Source organism: Juglans regia, chromosome 7 (genome assembly GCF_001411555.2).
Source record: "Juglans regia cultivar Chandler chromosome 7, Walnut 2.0, whole genome shotgun sequence".
Taxonomy (NCBI): Eukaryota; Viridiplantae; Streptophyta; class Magnoliopsida; order Fagales; family Juglandaceae; genus Juglans; species Juglans regia.
This window is the reverse complement of record NC_049907.1, coordinates 37,068,213-37,079,696: the sequence shown is the minus strand read 5'-3', so window position 1 is coordinate 37,079,696 and position 11,484 is coordinate 37,068,213. Positions and strand designations below refer to the sequence as shown.

Here is an 11,484-nt window from a genome sequence, read left to right as displayed (position 1 = left end):
GAAAATGCAGTTTCCAATTTTGGAAGCCATGCTTCGATATCGCCCCATCAGGCAAGGCATGATCATTATTGCATGTTGTATACTACACAACATGATTAAAATGGTGACGCCTAACGATGAGTTCATTCAGAATGTATTGAATCATCGGCCCTCAATGCAACATATGCCGGCTCTTGTGGTGGACATGTCTAGTGAATCGCCCATGCAATGGTGACAATGAGGAATGCGATTGCGTTACCGATGTGGGCACATCGGACTGACCAATGAATTATGAGACATGTTATAATTTATAATTGTATTTTGAATTTTGGGAGCAAAAAGATTTCGAAAATTTGTTAAAGACATGTAAGCATGTTTTTTATATAACTTATAACAGTGACAACAGAAAGGTAAACCCTTTGTAAGCTCCGGAATTCTCAGAACTTCTTTTTACATATCTTTTTCGTTTTCAACGCTAGGGCTCGTCCATGGCGGCGTCCTCACCCCCACCAGTGGCTTCGACGCCGCAGGGGGGATCTGATAAGGGTAGGAAGACCTTTGCGCAAGTGCTTAGGTGGCAGGAGACGGTTTCTTTCAAGCTTCCCATGCGGTATCCGGTGGACGTGAATGGTGACCAAGATTCATTTTCACGGATTCTGAAATGTCAAAAGCAGCAGATGATTTTCGGTATGCTCTGTTATCAAAGTTTTCATGCTACAGGCCATCCATTGATAAGATACGGATGAACGTGATTAAGTCTTGGGGTCAGATGGAGGTGTCGATCATAAGTTTTATGGATGATTTTCAGCTACTCATCCAGATGCAGTCTGAGGGTGATTTTGTGCATGCTTGGGCGCGCAAGGGTCGTGTAATTGATGGGTGTGTTTTCCGATTATTCAGATGATCAAGGAGTTTGATCTACATGTAGAACCTTCGTTGGCGCCCCAATGGATTTTCTTACTTGGTTTGCCTCTACACATGTATAGAGTCGATTGGTTACAAATCTTAGCCACAAGATTTGGTCGATACTTGGGCACAGACAATGCAACAGTCAATAAAACGAGGGCCACGGGTGCACGAATGTGTGTGGAGGTGGATTTAAAGGAGGAACCTGTTCAAGGTTTCCCAATTGCCATTTCGGCAAACATAACCATATGGCAGGAGGCACGTTATGAAAAAATTGGGTTGTCGATAGGGGCATATGAAAGTCGTCTGTAGGTTGGGGGAAAATCGGCGTATGGTGGGGGGAGCAGCTGGATGTGTTCAAAAAAAGATTCAGCAAGTGTGGAAAGGAAAATTAAGTGCGAAAAGAAAATCTAGTGAAGACGGAAAAATAACAGAGGATGGTAAATCTAGTGAGGAAGAAAAAACAGGGAAAAAGGAGGGGGAGAAAGATAAGGTGATAGAAGGTCTGGTTTTGACTATTTCTGGGTAGGATACGGAAGGACCATCTGTAAAGGAAAATGCTTTGGTTTTGGTTGGGGAGGGGAGTTCGGAGAAACTGGATACAGAGCTTTGATGCAGCTGTAGACAAAACAAAATTTCATGGTTATGGTTGAGGGTCAGACGTTAACATCGAAGGAAGACGCTGTTGATGTGGCTTCGGAAGGCAATGGGCCAATAATGCAAGAGACAAGTTTTACACCTAGACCTGTAGGAGGGTGTAGTGCAGAGCGGTGTGATATAGGGAGTCTGATGGTGGAATTGTTGCCAGTGGGGGAAGGACCATTTTTCAAGGAGGGCCAAACAGTACTGATTTCGGAACTTCTAGAACTGCAATGCAGGGCTAATGTAGTGCCCGTAAATGTTGTAGTCGTGGGGGAGGACAGACAAGTTTCATTTTCAGATAATGAAGAGAAAGTTGCTCTGGAACCTCTGGTTCGAAACAAACACTACAGTTCGGATTCTAAGAGTAACTAGCCAAGTCACATATCAGAAGTAAAGAGACACTCGGTGAGACAATAACAACGGGTATTATCCTGACCCTCTAAACTTAATTTATAATTGATATAACTGTTTTGTGTGGAATTTATGCGGGATAGGTAGTTCCAAAAGTAGATTAAAAATTTTAGTTAAGAAGTATGGAGTTGATATTGTTGGGATTTTGGAGCCTTTTGCTGCGAATGATAAAATGCATGTTTTGGCTTATTTGTTGGGGTTACCGAATTTTTGTAGCAATGCGGTAGAAGAGAGCAAAATATGGATTTTTTGGAGTGGAAATTGTGATTGGGAGGTGTTGTCTAAGACGAATCAGTCCATTTCTAGGTGGTTTCGGATGGACAGAGACAAGCTCTTAATTTCTTTTATCTACGCGAAGTGTAGTAGTATGGAGTGTAGAGGTTTATGGCAGAGTTTAGCGAGTGTGGTTGAAAATGAATCTCCTTGGATTGTTGTAAGGGATTTTAATATTATTCGAGACGATAGTGAAAGAATTGGTGCTAACCCACGGCCGATTTCTTCTATGGATGATTTTAATAATTGCCTTGACTGTTGTGGATTATTGGATCTCCAGGTAGTGGGACGCCGGCTATCGTGGTGCATGGCCACGAGGATTAGATAAGAAGCTGGGCTAGATTGGATAGAGCCCTCGTCAATATCCATTTCACCAATCATTTTCCTTCAGCTTTCTTTGAATATCTTAAAAAGAAGACATCGTCGGGTCACTGTCCTATGCTCATTTCCTTCAAAAAACATGTGGTTAGCTATGGTCCTCATCCTTTTCACTTCTAAAATATGTGGACTATTCATGCGGATTTTAAAACTTGTGTGGAAGACGTTTGGAAGAAGCCTACTCAGGCAATGAGTCTTTTATGTTTAGCGAAAAAGCTAAAGAAAACAAAGATAGCGTTCCGAGCTTGGAATCAACAAGTCTTTGGGCATGTTGGGCAGAATATTAAAGAGTTAGAAGAGAGATTGGAGGTTTTAGAGAGTCGTCTTCAAGGTGGCCACGATCATGAAGTCGAATTTGATTTTTTGGTTACTAAACTTGAATTAGATATCTGGGAACAAATGGAAGAGACCAGACTTGCTCAATTGGCTAAAAAGAAGTGGCTTACAGAAGTGGATCAGAATACAAAATTTTTCCATGCAGTGGTTAACCAACGAAGGAAAAATAAGATCATTTTTTACATGCAATTTGAGAATGGTACCATTTTGGAGTCGCCAGAACAGGTTCATAATGGGGCTTTAAATTATTCCCAGCAATTTCTTTCTACTCATTCTAATGTTGAACAGGTGGATCTTTCTTCACTTATTCAGTGTTCGATCTCAGAGGATAACAATGTGGCTCTTAGTAGGGCTCCGTCTGAGGTTGAGATTTATGATGCGCTAAAGTCTATCCCAAAAGAGAGTTCGCCAGGATCTGATGGTTTTGGCTCGGGTTTCTCTCTGAGTTGTTGGCCGTCTGAGGCTGAGATTTATGATGCGTTGAAGTCTATCCCGAAAGAGAGTTCGCCGGGACCTGATGGTTTTGGCTCGGGTTTCTATCTGAGTTGTTGGGATTTAATAAAATACGATGTTCTCGACGCAGCTAAGGATTTCTTTTCAGGTTCTACACTGCCTAGATTTTACATGGCTTTTTTTTGGGTGTTGATCCCGAAGGTAGAAGATCCCAAGAGTTTTGACAAGTTCCATCCTATAAGCCTTTGCTGAGTTGTGTATAAAATTCTCTCTAAGGTTCTAGTGCATCGAATGACGCCATTTTTAGCTCAGTTGATCTCGCCTGAACAAGCAGCTTTTATTCCAGGCTGTATTATTTTTTAAAATATTACTTTGGTGCAAGAATTAATTCAGTCAATGAATGAGAAAACAAAGGGTGGCAACATTGGTGAAAATTGATATGGCTAAAGCCTACGACCATGTGGATTGGAATTTTTTACGAAATGTTTTAACTTCCTTTGGGTTTTCAGCGCATGTTTGTAATATTGTGCGGGAATGTGTTCAGTCACATTGGTTTTCCATTATGATGAATGGTACTTACAAAGGTTTTTTTCCAACCATCTCAGGATCTACGACAGGGGGATCCGTTTTTTCCATATTTATTTATTATTATGGAGGAGGTTTTGTCTAGACTACTTCACAAGAACTTTGAAGCGGGTCAAATTGGAAGTTTTTCACATCCAGTGGGTGCACCTCTTGTCTCTTATCTACTTTATGCCAATGATCTCTTAATGTTTGTGAATGGTGGCAAGCGTTTGGTTCAGCGTCTTATGCAAACTTTGGAGGAATATGAAAAATGTCAGGGCAATTAATCAACAAAGAGAAGTCGACGTTTTTCTTCTCAAAATATATTCCAGAAGTTCGGCATCATATTCTCATGCGATTAATTGGTTTTGTGGAAGGCAAGTTCCCAGTCACTTATTTGGGAGTCCCTCTGGTATCTGGTAGGCTTACTTTAAGGGAACTAGAGCCACTTATTGGGAAATTTCGGAGAAAAGTAGCTAGTTGGAAATTAAATTTGCTGTCTCAAGGTGGTCGATTTACACTCCTCAAACATGTTCTGTCATGTATGGTCACACACCTTCTGTCGGTGTTAAATGGGCCGCTCAAGGTGGTTAATAAATTAAACTCATTACTCTCAACCATTTTCTGGGGAGAATCAAATGGAAAGCAAAGGATGAAATTGTATGTTTGGGATTGTCTTTGTAAACCTTATAAGGGGTATTGGCCTGAGGAACTTTCATGAAGTGCAGTGGTCACTCCACATGAAATTTGCGTGGAGATTGCTAACGGTGGATAACCTCTAGACCCAATTTTTCCTAGCAAAATATTTAAAATATGGTCACATTTTAATGTCTGAGGCTAGATGGACAGCTTCTCGTTTCTGGAAGTCTATTATGAAGGTTATGCCTGAGGTAGCAGAGAATGTCACAGTGAAAGTGAGGGAGGGTAACTCTTCATTTTGGTTCGATCGATGGTTGGCAAGTGGTCCTCTTGCTGCCAGTCGGGACGTTGTGCATGCGGAATTAAAAATTAAGGACGTCTGGGTAGATGGAGCATGGGATGAGAATTTCCTTGTTGAGCTTCTCAGGAGTGAAAAAACAGAGGAAGTGCTGCACGAAATTGTGGTTTGGAAGACTGGAGAAAGACATAACCATATGGAAACCAGTAGGATCTGGAGTGTTTATGTTGGCCTCGGTGTGGGAAGTCATTCGTATAAAAGGAACTGAGTAGATGGGCATGGAGTGGATTTGGCACCACCTCCTCCCAAAGAAAGTTTTTGTCTGTGTGTGGAAAGCTCACTTTAAGGGGTTACCTTTGGACTCTCGGGTACAAGCACTAGGAATACCTCTAGTTTCTCGGTGTGATTGCTGCATTCAAGGTCACTCTGAAGATTTAAACCATGTATTACGTACGGGTAGTATAGCGGAAGAAGTTTGGAAGATGGTTGCCATCAATCTGGGAATGAATTATGTGGCTGGGATGTCTTGGTGGGCGATTGTTTTGCAATGGTTTTGCAATGGGCGATTGCTTGGAATCATTCCATCTATTATCACATGGCATCTTTGGATGCGAATATGTCAGGCGCGGATGGAAAATAAACATGAATCGGCATTGGAGGTTTGGATGACAGTAAAAATTTGGCTACGAAAGATCTCATCTCTCATGGTGAAACATTGGCCTCTGTCGTATAGAGATGAGAGTATACTTCGGGCTCTTCAAGTTCCTTGTGTTGACCGTGTTCGGCCTAGACCAAGACTTGTTTATTGGGAAAAACCGGATATCGGATGGGTCAAGCTGAATATAGATAAGAGTTGTTGTGGCAACCCGGGGAGGTGTGGTGGAGGTGGCATCATTCGCGACCATCATGGTAATTTCAAAGGGCTTTCTCTTCTTTTTTTGGGTAGGGTACGAACAATGAGACTGAATTAAGGGCTTTAATTCATGGTATTTCCTTATGTAAAGAGTTGGGCTTCAATCAATTTGTTATTGAAAGTGATTCCAGTTTGGTGGTCTCTTGGCTAGCTTCTCACAAGTGCACGGCTTGGTACTTATGGGATTATTGGGAGGAACTCTTGGTCTTATTGAGAGATGTGTATTTTACAATTCAACATCAATTTCGGGAAGGGAATAATACAACGGATTTCCTCGCTCGAAGGGGAGAGGAAGGTCATAATAATACGTTTGTTGATTTAGATTCTTTGCCTTGTAGCCTGAGAAGTATTCTTAGGTTGGACAAGGCTGGTCTTCCTCATGTGAGATTGTAGTTTTTTTTTTTTTTTTGTTAATTTGGTTTGTTTTACTTTGGTTTGATACAAGGGATGGTTTTAGCCTTATCTGTAAATCCCTAGTGTCGTTCTTGTTAACACAGTATTTCTCCACCATAAGTGAGGGTTATTAATAAATTGGGACAGAATCACTATTGGACATGTGGCCTCCGGCTCTTCTAAAATAAAATGTAAGCATGTTTCTTAATTATGTATTTAACATCAACCAATTGAAAAATTACTTTGTATAGTTTTTGGGAAAAACATGCACTGTTTATTGATATTTCAAAAAATTAAAATCTAGTAATATTTTATGACTATTCACAAACTATGAATATTTCTTTTCATATGTAAAAAACAAAAAAAAAAAATGCATTAGCTATTTATGGTATCATTTGTTCAGTAATATTGTGAAATTGTGGGCCTTCTTTTTGGAATAAAAATGCGTAAATTATAATATAAATAAGAAGAGATTTTTGTATATCTGAATAATTTCTTAAAAATAAATTATTATAATACATTATTTTCAAATATGTTCGAAACTATTTATGCCGGAAAACAATTTCATAATTACTAGCATAATTTTCTTTCAATTTTCCTTTACTATGTACGAAATTTATTTACACATTATTATAAAGTCCAAACGAATTTTTGGACATTATTTAGTAATTTATGCTATTTTTTGTTTATATTTTAATGATTTATACATTAAAATATAAAATCAACAAATTTTCTATTTAAATAGTGTAATTTTCTATTTATGCGTAGGAGATTACTTTTTCTTTATTTTTTCAGATTTTTCTCCACTACTAAAGTAATTTTGGTCATTTTTATCCATAAATCCGAAATAAATAAAATAATTAAAATATATATTCATCATTACATAAATATATAATCCATTGAATGGGGCCCACCACATCTCCCTTCCCAAAAAAGTTAAAAAATCTCATCTCACCTTTACATCTAAACATATATCATGAGACCTACAAACTTTTCAAAATCATCTCAAATTCTCAATTCATAAATCTTAATATTATTCACAAAATTTTCAGAAATTCTCATCTTATCTCACCTACCAAACCTAACTCCTGCAAGTTTTAGGAGTGAGATGAGAATTTTATGTTTTGTTTGAAAGTTTAAAATATTATGTTTAAATATTATTATTGTTTTGGTATTTAAAAAAGTTGAATTGAGATTTGAAAAAGTTGAATTGTTTATTATATTTTGTATGAGAATTTGAAAAATGTGTAATGATGAGATGAGATGAGATTAAAGTTTTGTGTTTTGTCTTGTGCTCCAAACTAGGTTTGGGGGGTGAGATGATAATTTGCAAGGAAACCAGATTTCGGCATGGGATTCGAAATAGCAACACTACAAACCAAACATAACGTACAAAATTGACCAGATCTTGAGATAAATGCTCAAATCTCCTTCCGTCAAATGCTCACAGATAAGACCAGAGACAACGTACAAAAAGGTACGCCATTTTTATATGTTGTGAACTCTATCTCTATCCTCCTTTGAGCTTCTCTCTCTCATGGAGTCACTTTAATCCAAACAAGCAAAAAAATGGGAGTCGTCATTGAAAGCTTTGTTTGGGAACAGAATCTCGCCCTATACATTTTATCTTCATCTCCGACCTTATTTCCATATTTCTCTTCCCTTACGCATCTAATAACAACAGCTCCATTAAAACAAAACATTAAAAGTGATAAAATTGTATATCAGAGAATTTGAAAAACTGAATGGGATATAAACATTTTGGAAAATAGAGCATATAATCTACCATTTTGATAAAATAGTTTTGAAGAACTAAAATAAATTGATGAATAAGGAGGAATGGGCAGTGCAACGTGGCAGGTTTGGAAGGTAGCTGCTGCAATGGGGTTAGCGACTACGTGTTAGGGACCTCGGTCTAGTCCCTAAACACTATGTTGTCCTTGCCTTGATTCTCCTTGTGATGACCGATTGCTTGGTCTTTGATCAATAATGGTAATGATGGGTCCTTAGGTTAATGGAGGTTTGATGTTTAGTGATGGTATGGTGTGTGATGATGATGAAAATGGTGAACTAAGTGATGATCTCAAAGGCTTGAGATAGGAGGCACGGCTAAGATAGGAGCTTTTAGGGTTGGCACCACTTGTGTTGCATTTTAGGGTTTGGATGATGAGTGAGGTTAGGGTTTGGATGGAAGAAGGGTTCCTAAATTATTAGTGGTAATCTAAGAGATAATGGATTCGGTTATGGTTAAAGGATATTGATTGATTGGATGAATGGGAGAATATAGGAGAGTTCCTAGAATTTAGGATCTCAATATGGGAAGTATGAACTAGTTTGCAAAGGATGGGAATAATCGGGTATGAGAAGGAAATAAGGATTCCTAAAGTTTAGGAATCCTAATATGGCAAGTAGGGTTTTCGGCTATAGTCAAAGAAATTGGAATAATGGTGTTTTAGGGTTATAGTCGAATATGGTAAATGTGGAATGCACTATGGTGGGCATATGGTGTGTTTGGGGAGATAGAATGTATGCGAGAAAATATGGATGAACAAAATGGAAAATATATGAATACTCAAGAATTTTGAATGAACACAATGATAAACAAATCAACTTCAATTCACGAATTGCACAAAGTTGAAAGGAAACTTCATATATTGAATAAAATGAATCACATTTATTCACGAATTGCAAAGTGATGATCATTTCCTTGAGATTCATGAATTTCACTCAAGTAGCCCAAGTGCATAAGCACCAACAATATGATCTCAAAAACAATGTAAACGTCTTCTAGGGAAATTGTCAAAAGATGTAATCTAAATGGCTGGGTTCTATTTATAGAGATTAAAAAATGAAAACCTCCAATATGTCCTTTGAAATATAATTAAATAAAATAAATAAAGATAATAAAATAACATGGTCTTGCATGGCCAATGTGGCCCGTGACATGCAATGGCCGAGTGTGCATCGTGGCCCATGGTTGGGTTGGTCTGGCTCATGTCTGATGGTGGGCATGGCATGGTGTCTTGCTTGGCCTGCTGATGGGCATGGCATGGTGTCATGCGTTGGCCTGTTGGTGGCCAGGGCGTGGCGCCGTGCATGGCCTGCTGATGGGCATGACATGGTGCCTTGTGTTGGCCTACTGGCAGGCATGGCGTGGTGCCATGCACTGGCTCGGCATGGCCCAGGCAGGTGGCCTGGGCATTGATACTGCAAGGCATGGGCTGGTGCCATGTGCTGGATGGCATGTCTGGTGGGCATGCCATTAACCTTGCCAAGGCATAGGCTGGAGTCGTGCACTGGATAACATGCCTGCTAAGGCATGCCACTAACCTGGCTGGCATGCTGCTGTGGGCACTGAGGGCTATCAAGGGCATGCCATGGCTGGGGCATGCCTGCTCGGCCCTGGGGGCTGTCAAGGGCATGTCAGGGCTAGTGTCGTGGCATGCCTGTTGGGCGCTAGGGGTTGTCAAGGGCATGTTAAGGCTGGTGTCGTGGCATGTCTGCTGGGCTGCCTTGGGCGTGTCAATGAGGTTGTCCTGGCATGTCAGCGACAGTGTCAAGGGCTTTCCTTGGCATGTTATTGGGCATGTCAAGGGTCTATCTTGGCACGTCAGTGACAGTGTCAAGGTGTTGTCTTAGCATGTCAATGACAGTGTCGAGGCGTGGCCCGGAGCCACTTTCCTAGGGATTTTGACAAATACGATGGGGTGCGCCGGTCTACTTTGAATCTCCTCCACCGGTCAAAGGCTTTCGGCATGCGGCAGGGTGGCAATTGTTTTCTATCAAAGGGATTTTGTGGGAGTCACCATAAGGTTTTACGTTCCAAGTGGGATTTCAGTAATTGCCCCAAATGCCCTTGCTATGGTGCAACCAGGTTTAGGCTTCATCTTTGTGCAATGTTGAAGTGTCATCTTGTTATTGGTGTCCGATAAACTCCTTTTATAGGATAGACCTGCCCAAAAAGGAACTGATAATTTAAAGTACGATTTTCCAATCTATCATAGGATACATATTGTTAAACAATTCTTCTAGGTACAAGCGGGTTGGCGCACCAACCCACGTACCAATTAATATTTTAAAGTTGTTGTCAGTTGTATTAAAAAAAATGAAAAAAAGAGCAAAACACGATAGAATCCCAAAGAACTTAAACGAAGCGGACAATTGAAACATCAAGAAAACACGATCTTGCACATCAAAAAGAACACGATAGCGACGGTCTTCTTCCCTATATTCTCTGTAAGAGAACAATTATTCTAGGTACAAGTAGGTTGGCGCCCTCTATACACATTCGTCCAATCCCCACCAGATTTCTATAAGAGAACAGTTCTTGTAGGTACAAGCGGGTTGGCGCCCTCTATACACATTCATCCAATCCCCACCAGATTTCAATCTCTTGTTCTCCGAAAAGTTATCAGTGGCTAATCTAATCTCCTCAGCACTATACTCTCTATAACCACAGCTCACTTCATTAAGCTTCGAAAGCATTCCATTGGAATCTTTTTCTCTGTAGAATTCGATCCTCCTATTGAACACATCTATTTGTCTCCGCAACTCTGCAACTCCTCAATATCCCTCACCCTCTCTGCCCTTGTCAGCATTGCCTTTTCGAGCTGGACCTCGGCTTGTGACTTCGCCATTGTTGAAATCTAGAGCTTTTCAGATAGCTCTTTTTGGAGTTCTAACAATGAACTTAGCCTGCACTTGCTTTCTTCAATGTCGATGATTTCTTCATTCATTTTTTCCTTTTCTACGTCTAATTCTTTCTCTAACTCTGATCAATTTTTTACCTCCTCTTTTCTAGAAGTTTCAAGTTCCTTAACCTGCATGAAAAAATGAAAAATCTTATAGTCATGATTTTTTTGAGGAACCAATCAGAAAAAACATTGATCATAAAATGGGAAACTAAAGAGGTTGCATTAATTAGTACCCGTTTAATGTATAAATAAATGACCCATCCAACTTTTGCATGGAGGGCACGCAGAGAAGATTACCAGAGAAGAGAGAGGACATGCGGGGAAGAGGCGCAACGAAGAGATTCGTTTAACTTCAAATCTCGTCTAAAACTGTGCTTGTCTAAGTTAAAATCAAACTGATTCGTTTCATTGAATCAGTCCATGTTAACTTCTCGGTGCGCAAATTCGTTTTGAGTTAAGAGTTTTCCATTGTTAAAAGTTAATGCGTTTGAAGTAAGTTCGGGCTGCATAGTCCATTACTTTGAATCTATTGATCCACTTTATTGAAGATGGGGCCCTGGCCCATCACTTACAAACGCTTTTCTTAAACGAACCACTAGTACTCA

At 39.8% G+C, this 11,484-nt stretch overlaps 1 protein-coding gene across 1 annotated transcript; it reads left to right on the top strand.

The window, feature by feature from the left end:
* Positions 1-2,712: 2,712 nt before the first annotated feature.
* Positions 2,713-3,630, top strand: LOC118348934. Its single transcript, XM_035691527.1, has one exon. It carries the CDS (start codon positions 2,713-2,715, stop codon positions 3,628-3,630), a length of 918 nt encoding a protein of 305 aa, XP_035547420.1.
* The last annotated feature ends 7,854 nt before the right edge of the window (positions 3,631-11,484 follow it).